This window comes from Canis lupus, chromosome 3 (assembly GCF_048164855.1).
Source record: "Canis lupus baileyi chromosome 3, mCanLup2.hap1, whole genome shotgun sequence".
NCBI classification, from domain to species: domain Eukaryota; kingdom Metazoa; phylum Chordata; class Mammalia; order Carnivora; family Canidae; genus Canis; species Canis lupus.
The window spans coordinates 80,689,836-80,707,883 of NC_132840.1; the positions used below are offsets into that span (position 1 = coordinate 80,689,836).

At 39.1% G+C, this 18,048-nt stretch overlaps 1 protein-coding gene across 9 annotated transcripts in view; it reads right to left on the reverse strand.

The window, feature by feature from the left end:
* CDON (cell adhesion associated, oncogene regulated) overlaps positions 1-18,048 on the reverse strand; it is a 99,308-nt gene that overhangs the window by 23,772 nt on the left and 57,488 nt on the right. For all 9 annotated transcript variants that reach the window (XR_012028837.1, XR_012028836.1, XR_012028835.1 and 6 more), the window contains 6 exons: positions 16,818-16,992; positions 14,856-14,984; positions 10,854-11,057; positions 8,927-9,108; positions 7,933-8,038; positions 3,003-3,125 (listed from right to left, as the gene is read on the reverse strand). Coding sequence is in view for 5 of the 9 variants with exons in the window: in XM_072822624.1 (XP_072678725.1) it covers positions 3,003-3,125; positions 7,933-8,038; positions 8,927-9,108; positions 10,854-11,057; positions 14,856-14,984; positions 16,818-16,992 (919 nt within the window). In the remaining 4 variants the exon portion in view is untranslated. The remainder of the gene's footprint in view (positions 1-3,002; positions 3,126-7,932; positions 8,039-8,926; positions 9,109-10,853; positions 11,058-14,855; positions 14,985-16,817; positions 16,993-18,048) is intronic.

Consider the following 18,048-nt stretch of genomic DNA (forward strand, 5'->3'; position numbering starts at 1 on the left):
TCTAACCCAAACTGCTATATGATAATCTGCTCAGTTGTCCCTGTAGAAGACTCCCAATATTTCAACTTACGGATGAGACAAAAAGTCCTTTCTGTGTGACATACTCTGAGCTGAGTAAGATTCAAAATTAGAAATATTATGCCTCTTTTATGTGATTGATATTAAAGGTATGACTTTGGGCCATTCAAATAATTATATACGATTCCAAAAACCTCACACTTAATATTAAGTAGTCCAAAACCAAAAACCTTTGGAGTCCATGTAAACGCAGTTCTTCTACCTAATTCACTGATATTCTGGAAAATAGTGACCACAAAAGCTAATAACAGATGAGACTCAAGCCCCATTTTCTTTGTCCTCGAATAACATGTTCTTCATGCTTTAAATGCCAAAGCAGCAGAGCATAGCGGCGGATAGCCCCGTCTCTGGAAGCAGACTGCCCAGGTATATATTCAGTTCCACCACTTATAATTAGCTGTATGACTTAAACCTCCAGGAACCAGGGTCTGCATGTGGGAACTAGAGATAAGACTAAAAAGTTCTATCGTAAGGCTGTAATGAAGAATAAATGAGTTAATCATGTAAAGCACTTAGAACAGAGCTTGGCACATGGCAGTGCTCAACCAATTTTGTTACTGTTAGGTATTATATCATATTTCCTGTTATGGCTCTTAACAACCCACTGGAGCAGAGTGATCCTTAAAAAATTCTACTTCAATAAACATTATGTTGGGGTTCAACTTTCTAGCACCTTTATGCAGAATAGAGTTAGGAATCCACAAATAAGAGCCCACTTTTCAAAGGGAAGAGGTCTTCAACACTGCAAAGTGGATAAATACTTGGCAGAGACTCAAGGAAATTCCTACTTCAGGTGGTATTTTGGATTAGATAATTCCAAGGTCCCTGCCAATTCTAAAGAAAACAAATGACTTTCTGAGGCAACGTGGATGCTGCAGATCATACATTAAAGATCACGATGACCCGTGGGGAAGTCCATCAGGTTTATTCGCTCTTCATTTACTCTTTATTTATTCATAATTCTACCAAGCTTGCTGATTTTGCTAGCCTCTGCTAAAGCTAAAAATTTCTGTGGTGGATGGTGAGTGAGGCAGATGCATCAACATCAACAGGGAGAGAAAGCTAACTCTAGGGAGAAGGAGAGGAGGAGAAAGAGGAAAAACAGAAGGAAGAGGAGGAAGAAGAAGAGACTTAAGAACATGAAACAAGACTGGTGCAAGGAGATACAAAGAGAAGCCAAAGAACTAAAGAAAAACTATGACAGGCTATGATCTGGTAGGGCACGGGGAAATGGCTGGCCTCAACGCCTCTGTCATTCCCGGAAAACCTTATTGAATTACTAAAGATAAGACAATCATTGTTGCTAACAAGAACCTTGACTCATTTCTTTAAAAACAGAGATGGTGTATCCTACAATCTCTTTCCACAGGCTGGAAATTGTGTAATATCTTTTAGAAAGTCATTCAATATGAATGGTTAGGTATTTTCATCTGTCAGTGACCTGGAAGTCTGTAGGTAGAACCTTTTATTTCTCAGTCAATTAATGAGGCCTACTATCACAGACACGGCTAGCCTCTAACGCTACTTAAACAATACAGTTACTACACTGCTGTCTGTGTTTTGTGTTTTGCCTGGCTAGATTCTTAAAGGTCTTGGGGACAGAGACGATAAATTTCATTTTTATTTAATTTTGCCCCAAGTATCACAATACTCTAGAGGCAAGTAAGAAACGCCCATTAGCAAAGCAGTGACTACTACAAAAAGCCCCTCAAATATATACTAACCAAAGTAAATCTAAAGGTCCGTGCATATGTATGCTTAAATGTGGATTTAATAGGCGGGTTTTGCAGCAGAAAGACACATGACTTAGTGTTAAAGATGAAACTATGTCTTGTCTTTATAATTCAATTTTTCTGAGCCCTAGTTTCTTCATTTTTAAATCGGCACATAAAATCACCTGGAGCCTGGCCCACTCAGCAGGCTCTTCCTCCCACGCTCCTCAGAGGCCCAAATTCATTCAGCTGTCCACTCGAACCCCACACAACTCGAGCAGCTCCTGACCAATCATTCCATTCTAGGGAATGGTCTGGACTGAGTGCTGACCACTGAGACTAATGGGGGTGGGGGACCAGTGAGGACTCTGGGAAATTTTCTCAGGTTCTTAAAAACAGACAGAAGTCGGGGATCCCTGGGTGGCTCAGCGGTTTAGCGTCTGCCTTTGGCCCAGGGTGCGATCCTGGAGTCCTGGGATCGAGTCCCACGTCAGGCTCCAGGCCCGGAGCCTGCTTCTCCCTCCTCCTGTGTCTCTGCCTATCATTAATTAATTAATTAATTAATTAAAAAAAACCAGAAGTCAAAAACAGTCACTTTTTCTGTCAAATTTAACTGAGACGGGACATGAGTTTGTAAATAGCCACATCAGCTGTTTCTATTATTCACAGGTACTATCGCCACCTTTAAAAACAGAAGATACTTTACAGTCCATCTACGCACGTAGGCAGAGTTGAGAATTCCAATTTAGCATTAGCGCACTGCAGATTCTGAACTTAACCACCACACTTAAGCAGTAGACAGTGCTATGCATAACTGTCACTCCAGAAAGTTTCCACTTTAAGCCTATGAAGCACTTTTCCTTAAAATTATATTTTTGTTTTCCAGTATTCTAATTCCCTCAGCAATCTCAGAAATTATTCAGCAAATACTTCTACTCTCTTCGTAAAGAGAAAAAAGAAGGTAAGTGACTTACTTGGTGTCACATGGGAATTCATGACTACGATCCATGCCTACATAAAGTATGTTTAAGACAAGTGCTCTAGCCAACTTATTATATTTTCTGTTGGGACAGTCTTAATGCCTGCACCTAGGAAATGGTCCAGAGCAGATGCTTCCTTAGGGAAACATATCAAGAGTCAGAAGGAATAATGCAGAGTTTGAAATTCCAGTACCGGCTGGGGAAAAAGGAAGAGCTCCCATTTGTCTCCTACCTTTAGTTTCACAGATCATCACATTACTAAACTCGCTTTCTCCCCCTTCATTGAAGCACTGCATTTTAATATCATAGGAGGTTTCTGGCTGCAGATGACCAATCATGTGCCACTGCTTTGAACCTAGAAAGGAAAAATAAAAGAGGAGCTTTACATAGCGTACGACCTGAAGGGTCGTCTCAAAACGAGGCTGGAACAGCACATATCACTGTAGAGTCGGTCTGTGCAATGAAAACATCCTTCATAGAAGTATTTTAGTAATGCACCACAGATAAATAGAATTTTGGTTACATGCCAGGAAACAAAGGACATGAGGTACAATGATTGAAAGCTGAACCTGTGCATTGGTAGTAATACTGTTCCGTTATAAATAAATAATATGAATAATTAGTGGTGAGTCTTTTATAAAACATGTTAATTTTATCCATAGGTGAAATAAATTAAAAAAACCCTCAAATCCTCTGATGTTCCATTTTAGTCTAGCGAGTCAATCCAGTCTGTCCACCCACCAGAAAGGAATACTATAAGTGAGATCAGCAAATGGTGCCTTACCCAGGACAAGTGACCATGTAGTTACAAGACAGGTCTTACAGAAACTCTCAATCCTGGGGCACCTGGGTGCCTGGGTGGCTCAGTGGATGAGCATCTGCCTTTGGCTCAGGTCGTGATCCCAGCATCCTGGGGTGGAGTCCCACAGGGGGCTCCCCCAGGGAGCCTGCTTCTCCCTCTGCCTGTGTCTCTGCCTCTCTCTGTGTGTCTCTCATGAATAAATAAATAAAATCTTAAAAAAAAGAAAAGAAAACTCTCAATCCCACTGGACTGGACATGGTATGAATGGACAGATAAGCACATGCCTGAATAAATGGTTGAGAATAATCAAAAAGCAAATCTACTAGGGGAAGCTCTGGGTTCCTGCTCCCACTACTTCTTTTCCTTTGAGTCGGGGTCCCCAAGCCACACAAGTATCTCTAACAGAATGATTCTGTTGTCCATGGCCCACAGCCAATTGTTTCATTTAGAAACGCTCTTCAAGCGCACATTCCCATATAAACTGCCCCCCATTTTTACCTCCATGAGCATGTGACGCCTTTAATAAACAGGACACTTCTGCCAGATTCAATTAGCTCTACAAGCACCTCTAATCCCTCTCAGAAAACACCTCTTCAAACTGTTTCCACAGTTCCTTAGAAGCTCAACTATACCACCTACTGATTTAAGAATTAATTGAAGGGGGAGGAAAAACAAAACCAAACCAAGCATCCAAGTCAGGTCTACTCAGAGGACAGGACTAAGAGTACTAGGTTCCCTTCTAATTCAACACGGACAAAAATACTCCAAACTGGACACACAACCCCTTTGGCAGGTCAGCACCACAAAACCCCTCATTCATAAAGACCCACAGTTTACATGGAAGAGAATCTGCTTGTTCTAGGATCAAGGGACTCTGAAAGGCTCAAGAAGGGAAGAAATCTATGCCCCCTTTATGAGTGTAAAGAGGGCCCTACAATAAAGTTGACTCAAACCTTGATTCAAAGACTGAAATAGATTTCTAAATTCCACAAACTTTCTCAAAGACTTCCATTTTCTCCGCTGTCCTTGGGTCTTTCCTCACCCAGCCCTATGCTCACCTACCTATAAACATTCACCCAAATAATTACCACACTGCAGTTGAAGTTTTCCTTTCAAAGCCCTAGTCAAAACGGAATTGCACCACGCTTCTGATATGTTACAAATAAAAGAAAATTGTTAAAAGGACACAAATCTGGTTAAATTAATATTCCACTGTTAGGGTAATTCTTCGGAGGGCTAAGTGACAGGAAGTAGGAACAGAGGAAAAAAAGTCTTTACTGATCATTGATGAGTAAGACAACTAAGTGTATTATCAGGTTGAAAGTCAACCAACCAGCATATCCTTTGTTTGCTTAAATGGTAATTTTTTTTCTCAAAGGATATTTTAGAAAAGGCAAGAAACAAAACACAGGCTTAAAGATTAGGATTCCTGATACTCTGATTTATTTGAGACTCAACTTAACTTTATAAGATAAAAATATTCATCACACAGGCACTGGTATGCTGGAGACATTTACGGTTTGTCCCAATGTGGAACTTAATATAATCGCTCTTAGCATATTCTTTAACACTGTAATCAAGTTTCAGATTTTTTTTTTCCAAAAGCTTAAACAATTCTGAGTCAATACACATAAGTAACCTAAAACTTCACTTTGAAGAAAACGTTACGTGCTAAGGGTAAATGCTTTTGTTCCTTGGTTTGGGAGAACAGGCCAATAGTTTAAGACAGCCACAAAAAGAATTTCAAATGCATAAACTTGAAAATAAGGAATAAGCAAATTACACAGCACAGTGAAGCCCACTTAAACATCTAACTGCTCCGTCTACTGAGTTTATAAACAAGGTCTCTGTGAACCAGAAGGCAAAACTCACATTTGCAGACACTACTACTAGATACAAAAGCTCCTGTAAAGTAATTTCCCAGCTCCACACACGATATTCACATCACACAAGCTTGCAAAAGTTCAAAGATTTAACTAGAGAATATCCTTTAAAAACTGGTCACCGGTGGCTCTTTCTAGAGAGTAGAGCCAGGAGAGGTAGGGAAAAGAGTGACACGTAGAGAGAAACAGAGAAAGGTCTTCACTTTACTAACATTTACCTGTTTAGCACTATTTTACAGCAAATGTTTAAACTCTGTCAAACGACTTAAAAAAGGGACGCCTGGGTGGCTCAGGCGTTGAGTGTCTGCCTTCGGCCCGAAGCATGATCCTGGAGTCCCGGGATCGAGTCCTGCATCGGGCTCCCTGCATGGAGCCTGCTTCTCCCTCTGCCTATGTCTCTGCCTCTCTCTCTGTGTCTCTCATTAATAAATAAAATCTTAAAAAAAAGATTAAAAAAATAAAAGTCTAATAGACCCACTCTCCTAACCCAGCTAAACTTGAAAAAAGACCCAGGTAGGACTCCAATATAGTGAACAGTTACTAACAATTCTTACCATTTCTTCTTTTGAATAGCCTTTCTAGAAAGTGAAATATGCATATGGAAAAGTACCCATAACCAAACAGTTCATGGAAGTTCACGAACTGAACATATTTCAAGAAAGGAAATATTAACTGGCACCCAAAAAGTCCTCCCCATGCTTCTTCCGGTCACTTCTCCCTCAAGATAGTTACTATCTTAACTTCAGAGAATAGTCTGGCTACTAACAAGTCTCTAACCTCATTTCCTCAATTCTTCATGTTTAAAGCAGATTTTAGAAACTAATCTGTTTCCTACTTTTCCAGATTAAGAAAAATAATCATTCTTTTATTCAGAAAATATTTACTGAGCACCTACCTAATGTGCCATGTATTAAAACTCAGATGATAACCTTTTACTACTTTACAAAAGTAATTCCACTGGATAAACATTAAAAGGAATGCCACAATATTTAAGGAAACCTGATATCGCAGATTTAAATGAATTTATTATAGGACTACATATAACAAAAACAATATGCAGTATTTGATGTCAAGAAATTGTAGGAAAATAACCTTGGCCTAGGGCCATTCTCCGACATGATCCATTTAGGATGTTAACAGTTCAAAGAATCAGAACCTTGCAGTGCAAAAAGGCCTTGGAAGGAGCCTTCCTCCCAAAGCAAGAATCCCTTTCAAGCTATCACTGAGCAATAAGCATCCAGCTTTTCCTCCAAAATTAGGGAATTTTTAATTTTGTTGGAGAGCCTTTGCTAAAAATGCTGTTGGAGGGATCTTCCTTACACCACTTCCTTTTGGCTGTCCCTCTCCAACTGGCTGAGTTCCTCCTCCACGTAACAGTCGTTATATATTCGAAGACAGCTGTCACATTGCTGGCTCATCATCCTTTTTCCAGTCTGATTATCCCCAGACATTCCATGGTTCTTTCTGGACTCCAAGCATTCCTTCCTTCAATAAATACTTAACACTGCACCATTGTGGGGGCTTGGGGATACGGCACTGGGAGCAAAGGCTCCTGGCCTACAAAAAGGCTGACGTTTACTGGGGGAGACCAACTAAGTAAATAATTTCATGTATCCACACACATACACATAAACATACACTCCTTACATATCAACCATTCATGAACTCCACGGGAGAACCATAAAGGTCACAGTTAGGAATTACACCAAGGGTATCTCACATACAGCGGTGGAGGTTCTCCGAGGAAATAACATTTAAGCACAGAACAGAAAAGTGGAGTCCCTGAATCAAACACTGGGAGAGGAGCAGAGGAGGCAGCTGGAATTGCCATGTGTCATAGTCCCAAGGCAGGAGAGATCTTGGTACACATAAGGAAACTCAGAGCCAGTGGGTCACAGAAGACACAGAGAGAGGGGACAGGTGCATTAGACCAGCAGCAGGTGTAGGCAGGGGCCAGCCTGACCATCTGGAGCCTTCAGACCACATGCAAAGTTGTGGATTAGAATTTAACTGCAGGGGAAAGTTTACTATCTTGGCTGGCTTTTACTCTACATATACGGCATCTCTAAAAGCGGATAACCCGCCCAAGATGCAATCATTCTAGTATAGACTTCAATGGAACTGGGACTGAGACATTGTTTTTTAAAAATCTAGCTAAAAGTTGCAAGTGGCTTTGATCCTCAGGATACTATTCATTAAAAAAAAAAAACAAACAGAAAACAAAAAATTTTTCTTCAGATAAACTACTGACAAATCTTATACCCCTCAGACTCATGTAACCGTTTCTCTAACCAAAATGTCAGATGCTTCATATATTAAATTGGAAAAGACTTTCTTTGGGAAAAAGTCAAAGTAATACTGTACATAACATCTCATGATCTCTCTATCTTAACATGGGATGATGTTTTCCATAATATTTATAAACCCTCTCCATCCAAAGCTCTTTACGGGGACTCCAGCTTGTCAGGGGGACTTACCTTCTACCACATCCCTCTTGTAATCACTGTCATTATCACTATCTGTTGGCCGGTAGTAGATATAAAATCCTTGAATGGGAGTGTTATTGTTACTTGATGGAATGTACTAAAAAAGAGAAGTGCAGACTTGTCAAAGACAAAAATAAATGTAACTTTCACAGCAATGAAGATTCATTTATCTGTGTGGCTTCATTTTGCAAACATCTTTGATGGCCATTTTCAATTTAATTGGAAGGTGGTCAAAGGTATCAAGAGCATTTAGTTTACTGTCAGGGCTGAGCAAAAATAGAGTATATTTCACAAGGTTCAAAGGCATAAAAGGATATTTGGTGTAAAATAAATTAAATCTTGAAAGGGCAATTAAGTTAACACCTAGATGAGAGCGGAAGAGACAAGTTTATTTTTAATCCTGCCCCCCTTACCACATGTGCTTTTAGACAAATATCTGTGCCCTTCAATTTTCCTTCACTTAAAAGTTAAAAACATGATGTGATGAGCACTGGGTGTTATACACAACTGATGAATTACTGAACACTACATCTGAAACTAAGAATGTACTAAATGAAAAAAAAAAAAAAAGAATGTACTAAATGTTGGCGAACTAAATTAAAAAAAGTTAAAAACATTTGCTATTCAGGGGCACCTGGGTGGCTCAGTTGGTTAAGCGTCTGCCTTTGCCTCAGGTCATGATCCTGGGGTCCTGGAATCAAGCCCCACATGGGGCTCCCTACTCAGCGGGGAGCCTGTTCTCCCACTCCTTGCTGCTCCCCTGCTTGTGCTCTCTCTCTCAAATAAATAAAATCTTTAAAAAAAATTGTTCTTCATAATATCATGTCATCAGAATAGTAAATCAATCCTTAACATGGCCAAACACTTAAAAGTCAAAAACTTTTGACTCTTGCTAATCATAATACCATCTCATGAGAATAGTAAATCGATCATCAACATGACCAAACTAGAAAATTGTCTCCTTTAGAGAAGATGTCCCACTTACCGTCCACTTGAGCATGATCTGAGTATCACTGACAGCTTCGGTGTATGCGATGTGAGGTCCAGTTACGGGACGGTTAGAAAAACGATTGGGGAACCCAGCCACTTGATAAGGACGAGACGCTGAACTGCGGAAACTCTCACCATAATGGTTGATAGCGATGACCCTAAATTTGTACGTTGACCCTTTTGAGGGAGGAAAAAAAAACAGTTTTTAAAAAACTGCTATACAGCGACTGAAGGTCCAATATTCAAAATATGACAACTGTGCTCAAGTATCTACACTAACAAACGTGCTCTGAAGTCTACATGGTAATCAGATTCCAACCCACGTGCCAGCTTCTGCCAACTGGCAGTGCCTGTCCAATATGCCCCGATCCAGATCCCAAGAGCTTATGCATAGCCACCGGGAGACAATGCCATGAAGGGTAAATGGCGTCTGTCATGGAAGGGGTGGGTAGAGAACAGGAAAGAGCATGTGTGCTTTTTTCACTATCATCTTCTAAAGTCATAACCATCAAATACAGTATTAGTTAAAGTATCTGTGCTCGAGACTAGGTTCTTTGCCTTTGAAAGAAACAACTGAAGCGAAGTTTAATACGGCGAATACACTTATGAAGGGACACTGTGGATGACAGTAGATGTCACTCCAATTTCACAAGAATAGGACAAGAGGGAGCAGATTTAAACTACAACAGAAGGTATTTATTTGTATTACATATTAAGAACTTTTTTTAAAAAAAACTAAGGATTGTGAGTTTCTGAAGTTCTGAATCTAAAGAATAAATTAGACTCCTACAGCATGTCTCCTGATGGCTCAGAAATAAGCACTGGGCTTCTGAAGACCATGTTTTCTGTCTATAAAATGCTATTTAGCTTCACCCATATTTAAAACTTGTCACCTTCTTTCAACTATACCTACAGGCTCCTAGGCTCATGTTACCTGTTTAGACAAACACAGGCATTTATCACTAAATACATATAAAAGCCCATAAGCAAAATGGTCATGAAACCTAAACAAATAAAATCAATGAGAGTAGATTTATGGTTACTGCTTTTCTCTTGTTATGGTTTAACTTCTGGCATACAGCCTCAAGATATTGGGGTGGTGGCAGGGATGGGGGGCTCCTTCTGCTAAAACAAAACTTACAAAGCAAAGAAGCATTAAGTGTTCTCTCATTTCCATAGGCCTAAGTAGGATTCATCATTAGATCAAACAGTTTTAGTCAAATAACAAGCAGTTTTCCTCTTAAAACACTGAATCATAGCAAAATACCTACACATGCATACACACGAAGATGTCACTACAATGCCATTTCTACTTATTGGCAGTTAAAAAGAATCCAAAACCCAGGAACATAGGATGGGTTAAGTAAAGTATACTATATAGATATATAGTTATGAAAAACTGAATTTCTGAAGAATTTCTAACATCATTGGAGTGTACATATGATATAGGGAAAATGAGGTCAAGAGACATTTTGGTATGATCCTGGTTTGTATTAAAAAATCAATAAAGGGGGACGCTTGGGTGGCTCAGCAGTTTAGCACCTCCTTTAGGCCCAGGGCATGATCCTAGAGTCCCAGGATCGAGTCCCACATTGGGCTCCCTGCATGGAGCCTGCTTCTCCCTCTGCCTGTGTCTCTGTCTCTCTCTCTCTGTGTCTCTCATGAATAAATAAATAAAATCTTGAAAAAAAATCTATAAAGGCCACAAAAAATATACCAAAGGGTAAACAATACTTAATTCTGGATGGATGGGTGGGTTTAGGGTGACTTCTCTTCTTTCTAGTTTCTCTGCTTTCAAATTTACACACAATAGGCTTGCATTACTCTAACAATTGGAAGAATAAAACATCATTAACAAATATACACCTAAAGTCATATAGATGGCATAGATGGAAAAAAAGGAAATGTGTGAATATTACTACCTGGCTCTAAGCTACGAACTTCCACAGAAAGTTTGGAAGGAGGGATATCTTCAGCTGCCACCAGCCAATCACTAGTCCTCATCCGTTTGTATTCAACCTTGAAGGCAGTGATTGGAGAACCCCCGTTGGCCCGAGGAATCCAAGTGACGTAGACGGAGGTCTCCGATGCCGTGGAGATGGTCGGCCGATCAGGTGCCTCTGGAACTAAGCACGGAAATATCCACTCCAATAACCCATGGTGTCAGAAATAATAACTCAAATAAACTCAAAGGGATAAATCCCAAGTACCATTTTATTAAAGGTTTATCACCAAACTTATTGCCAGGGTTAATAATATTATGACTATCTTCTTGCCCTGTGTTCAAAGCTAATGGGCAATGAAATGGCCAAAAACGGGAAATAAAAGGAAGGAAAAGCAAAGTCGTCTATAAACTTGATAATTAGCTCTAAAAACTGAAAGTTAAACAATAACAGGAATAGTGACCATGCTACTTTGGATTCATAGCCCAACAGTGTATAAGTAATTATTACTTGGTGCTTCAAGTCTGATTGTGGTTATAATTTACAGTAAATTTTCACAATTAGGTATTATTTTATTTAAATGTTCTCTTTATCTGTCCAAGCTACACAAAGCACATTCAGCAAGCAGTCTACAGATTATTAGCTATTATTATCATATTGTATCTTAACACACCTCAAGGCTACAGGAATGCTACTCAAAAAAAAAAAAACTGCATGCAATAGAGATAAAATTTGAGGAATAAATCAATAGGGATATTAATGGGAAAAAAGGATGCTGTGCGGGATGAATGCAGGAACATGAGCTATGTAGTTAAAGAAAAGTGCTATCAGCAATTAGATGATCCACTTGATCATCCACACAAACTTTAGAAAAAGGGGGTGAGAGAATCAATGTCTAGCACTTTCAGTTCGCACTACCAAGGGTAGGGGACGTCCTGGCCCACACTAGACTTCGGTGGCAGGTAGAAACATCAGGAGTAAGTCCATCTGCCATTTAAACCATGTACCTAACTCTTCTTGCTGACCAAGCCATCTTGTGGTTATAGGTGGCTTTCCACTTGGTTCCTATAAGGAAAGAATGCTGAGAGAAACAATCTGGTCTGTGTGACAGTTACAGTACAAATGAGCAACTCATCATGCTGGTTTACATTAATCCTCTATGAATTTTGTAGAAGTGAGCTGGGTCAAGAGACTATCTTTTGGCTGGCTAACAATCCAGTGTCCAGAGCTTAAGGAAGAGGACCAGCTCCGGGCCATGGTTACACTACTTGGCTGAAGTTGCTAAGGGAGCCCTGTGTGTTCAGCCTGTGCCACCCTCCTTAAGCAAGACCACTCTGTCTCAACATCTCTTTAACCTGAACAGAAATACATAGGAAAGAACGTAATAATGTTGCAGATGGTAGAAATGGAGAAAATGGAGAAAACGGTAGCATTTTAAAAACAAATTGCATAATGGATAAAAAGAGGAAAGTAGTCAAAGCAGGCAACTTTTGAGTGATACTTACTGTATTCCTTTCGAGTTAGAAAGCAATGAAAACAGAATGAACAGAACTGTTAGTGAATCTCTTTTTTTGGTACTAGACCACCAAAACTTCCTCCTATTGATTCACAGAAGGTTAAAAACTCATCGAAGACCACCAGAGATCAAACAGAAAAAGGTTATTAGGGAAAAGAATCTCTGTAGAGAAGAATCTTCAAGATCTAAAAGAAAGAGCACGGGACAGTTAAGGAATAAAAGAAAGACTGGCTGGAGTTTAAAAATCGAAATGTGAATAGCAGTTGCACATCTGCTGGATGACCTCAGGCTAAGTTGTACAACCTTCTCGAGTCTCAATTGCCTAATTTGGAAAATTGATAGCTATCTTCCTCAGAGGGTTGTCTCGGATATTCAAGAAATCACTTCTCATGGCTATCTCTGCCTGGTAACTCCAAACTCCTGGCTTCTAGAATGGAATCCATAACCTGCACCTAAAAATCTTGATCATCCATCTTGGTACATGGTCCCTGGTTGCCGGAGCCCGAGTCTCCACCTTTCTCCCTCTCCTTCAGTGTGCATTCAGTTCCCTTTATCTGTCACCTATGTCCTCCTCCATCCACATGGGCACTCCTCACATTATTTCTCTAGCCTCATCTTTGGCCATTCACCCTTTCCCCCTCCTTAAAGCTCTTTAGGGTTCTTCATATCTTTCAGGGAAAGACTGAAATTTTAAGTATATCATACAAGGTACCCACCTGCCCTGCTCCCACTCCCCACAGCTACCAGTCAAACCATCAATTCTCTAACCTCCACATCTCTAAATGAAATACAACATATCGATCATTCATCTCTTTGCACAGGAGCTGTCTCTCCCTAGAACTTCTTTTCCTGTTCCTTCATCCATTCTTGTCTTCATAGCTTAGCTAAGGGAGCCTCTCTTACCACCACCTGCCTTCCCCACATATTCCTCTTGTGAATCTCAGGCATAATGAATCAAAATCATTGTTACGGGTTAATTTGCCTATATTACCCCCATGCTGTCATTGACTCACTGCCTAGATCATCCACTATGCTGTAAACCTCCTGAAGGCAAGATTTTTTTACCTCTGCTGCAACAGCATTTAGTCCGTACCTACCAGAGTATGTTAAACAAATCATAAGGTTTTCTTTTCAGATGGCAGCTTTATTCATACAAAGCTGATACTTGAGCACCTGGGTGGCTCAATCGGTTAAGGGTCTGCCTTTGGCTCAGGTCATGATCCCTGGGTCCTGGGATCGAGTTTCACATCAGGCTCCCTGCTCAGCAGGGAGTCTGCTTCTCTCTCTGATCCTCCCCCTTCTTTTGCTCTCTCCCTCTCTTACTCTGTCAAATAAACAAATGAAATCTTTTAAAAAAAATTTTTTTTAAAAAGCTGATAACTTAATGTAAATAATCTGCTTAAGGTAGGTGAACTATTCCTCAGAAGTGAAAGTATTCAAGCAGAAGAGGCTCGTGCTATTGAAGAAGCAGAGGGATTCTAGAGGGTGTTCAAATGTCATGACTTGCTTTTGTCAGAAACCACTTCATGAATGACTATAAAAATAGGGAAGAGAAGAAGCTTGAACATTCTAAGAGCTCAGCAATGAAATTTTAAGCCCTCCCTAGATGTCTTGCTAACACATATTAACACAGTCACAGGAAGTACATTATGTTGTAATTGCAGAATTGTTAAGTATGAAATTTAAATACTAAAGAGAAGTCTTTTGAAACCTGTATTGCTATGACATCGAAACACCATACAGTTGAGGGCCCCCTGGTGACTCAGTTGGTCAAGCATCCAATTCTTGGTTTAAGCTCAGGTTATGTATGATCTGAGGGTTATGAGACTGAGCCTTTTGTGGGGCTCCACACTCAACGGAGAGTCTGCTTGTCCTGCTCTCTCCTACTCTGCCCTTCACCTTCTCTAAAATAAATACATCTTTAAAAAATAAAAATTAAAAAAAATTAAAAATGAAAACCATACAATTGGCAAAGTACAGCAATAAAATGGAGTATGATATTGACAAGATACAGCCATAAAACAGAGTATGATATGTAATTGTTTGTTTAAAAAACTAACCCCCCCCCAAAAAAAAAAAAAAAAACTAAACCTTACTATACATACCACCATACATTTTGGTAAGTCACCAAAAAAAAAAAAAAAAAGTCAGACTTTCAAAATATAAATTTGGTTTCCTCGCCAGAGAGGAAACAGAAAAATCTTTTTTATGAGTGATAAAACCTAAGTACCAGAACATTTTGAACCTGAGTTTATTACCATAAACACCAATCATGACACTGAGTTACTGAGATTTGAATATAGGGCATTAAAAAAATGGTTGAAATTGGACCTGGAAGATCTATATGATAGGCTATAATCTGAATGACAAACACCCTCTTCCACTCCATCCCCCCAATAATTTGAAACACGTCAGTTACATTTGTAAACAAACAAAATCAATAAAATGAAGATTCTCCACTCTACCTCCACTATGCCTGGATGAATCTGTAAGCACCACTCCAAAGTTGTCCACAGTCTCTGAAACAACAGGGCGCCTAGGGATGCCCATGGGTGGAGAGGATGCCTGGGTGTTTTTTGATGAGGTTGTTTTTTCTAGAAAAGTTAGAAGACATATACTCATATACTGCAACATAAACTTCTGTGAATATGCAGAGTAAGAAAAACTACAAAACTCAACTGGTATATAGGTATAAGAACTTCTCTATTACAGAGACTAGCTAAATTTAACACCTATGTTGTAAATACTTAGTTTGAGGAACTGACCTTAAAAATCACTTTGTCTTTTTCAGTAGCTTTAAGGAAAAATGAAAATGGGTCTTTCTTCATCAAGGTAATTTTAATTTACACACAGAATAAACACCACATGTAAAAAAAGCCAAACGACGAGAGTAAAGGCTTGCAAACTATTCACCCATTTTTCTTCTTACTGTACCTATTTCTTAATTCTAAAAAATAAAACTCATGCTTAAAGAGCTTCTGTTTCTTTTTGGGGAAATTATTATGTTGAGTTTTAAAATCCCAAGAGGCAAAAAGTGAAAATGGGTATTATCATAAAACTGAAATACTTGCCTATTAGTCAGTATTTATAGGTCAGATTCTACAAACAACTGCGGAATGATCATGCAAATTAACCCAAAATACAGTTCAAATAAGAAATACTCATTATTTTTCTAGCTACACTCAGTAATTAGCATGAAAGGGTCTTTTCCAAAAGCCAATAAATAAATTTCTTCTTGATCATACCTTTTTATTTTCATGCCATACTAAAATAGTCTTCCACCCAAGTCCCCTCTCTGCTCACTGATCTTTTTGTCCATTTCTGGCCAAGCTATAATGGCATCTTTTCAATCAAGCGTACCCTCAACAAGTTACCCCACAGAAAGAACATCCCTTTTTTGTACTTCTCTGACATTTTCTAAGTCTTTTACTTGTATATTTTGGCTTCTTTGCTGACACCTTTGCCCTATTCCAGTCTATCTTTACCCTACAGCCAGTCTCCCGTTGAAGCATACAGTAGATAGTGTCACAACTCAGCTCAAACTTTCCAATGCTTTCAGCTCAGAAACTGCTTTATTTGCTAGATTAACTGTATTTTACTCTCAGTCAATGTCCTTGCAGGGTAGGCAAGGCACTATGTGGTCTGGCCACTCTGTCATCTCCCTGAGCTTTCTCCCTACAGCCTCCTCTCTTTGCTTCTTTCATAATGGCACCTTCAGTGTTCCTAGGGTACACCAAGCACACTCCACCCTGGGGTCTCTGCACCTGCTACTCTCTCAGCAGGGATGTTCTTTCCCCAGATAGCCACATGGCTTTTCACTTCATCCTTGACATTCTGTTCCACTGTTGACTGCTGAGGACTTCTCTGGCCACCTGGCTTAAATTGTGACAACTGCTACTCCCAAATACTTCTTATATCCACTCCCTAACTTATTTCTCTTATCAGTGCTCATAACTTTTTACTGTACTTCTAACTTAGGGGTAAGTCTCTCCCAACTAGAATATAAGCTCCATGAGTTATATCTATTTTGCAAGGGCAAGGAGTTTTGTCTATTTTGTTTATTGCCTAGCACACAGAAGGCATCCTGTAAATATTAGAGGAACTGAAGTCTTGCCTTATGGTTGGTATTTATTTATGTGTCTTATCCTTCTTGGCAAAGCAAAAGCACCATTAGGATGGATCCTGTCTTGATCATCTTTGTTTTCCCTGCATTACCTACTCTAATGCCTTACATACCATGAATTCCCCAAAATATTTATTGAACATTGATGGGATGGAATAATACAACATGCATGGCCAAAAAAAGCACTACAATAAAAATTTTTAATGAAATTATATATAAGAATCTCCATGACCCAAAAGGACATTTACTAATAAAGGGACATCAAGCCAGCGAGCTCACTCCTCTTAAGGAAGATTATACTCACCTTTGCTCGTTCGGAAGGTAAGCATGGCAGGTTGCCCTTCACCTGCTGCACTTCTTGCTACCATCAAAACTTCATAGAGACTAGATGGCTCCAGTTCTGTTAAATGGAGCTCATTTTCACTTCCTGGAACTCGAACCGTGTGCCAGCTTCCCACCAGGCCAACTCCATCATCTAGCTACTCCAGAGAAAAGCCATTAAAACAGAATAGGTTAAGAGCAGAGGAACCTTCCATTCAAATCTAAGAAAATCTTCAATTCTAGATAAATTTTGGTAAAAAAGGAATAACATTTAATCTAAGGAGATGTGTAGCAAGAACTTAGGAATTTTCAGGAATAAAAAGACTCCTATCTCTGCTATTTTTACCACTAATTTATAGCCTAAAGTGAGTTATCTCATCTCCCAGAGTTTGCTTCCTTTACTAGTAAAGGAAACAATACTCCTTTCTTACTGGGCTAATAAGAGCATAAAACAAGTATATAATAATCTGTATTAATGATAATATATAATAAATTAGAATATGTATGCATATTTGAATTACATAATTATGCATTATATATTTCCAGCATTCTTCATGTCTCGACACTTTGCACATGCACTAGAGGAAATAAATTTTAAAAAGATCCAATATGCTATGTCTTAGTTAATGGAAACCAGAGAACGACATCGCATAGAAGTTTTTGTGTTGGTAAGAATCCCAGTGAAAATTTCTTCATCCAGAATCATCAGGTTAGAAACAGTGAATAAACTTTCAAATATCACCATGTTAGTTTTTCCAGATATTAAAAATATTACTATTAAATGATGGGTACCAAAATGTCTTGGACAAAGAAAAAGTATTTTAAATATGAGAGCATCTTTTGTTCATTTACTAGTCTCATTAAACAGAGGAGATTTTCTCATTTTGCTTTAATATAAGCCTCTGGAGGGAAACACTGAAAAATCAACCGAGAGGATTAAGATTAAACCAATAAATCACCAAACAATGTAAGATCCAAGTACAATGAAGAAGACAACTTGAAATCAAAATAATTGTCAGAGATTATGCCTGAGGACTTTGTTCAGTGTTTCTAATAAGAAACTGCTTTATTTGCTAGATGAACTGTATTTTACTCTCTCAGAAAGGGAAGGGAGGACTTTTTAAAAAGTAGGCTCTGGAGCTTTACACCCAACGGGTTAAAATGTTTGATAAGAAATGTCAAGGGGCGCCTGGGTGGTTCAGTCGGTTGGGCAT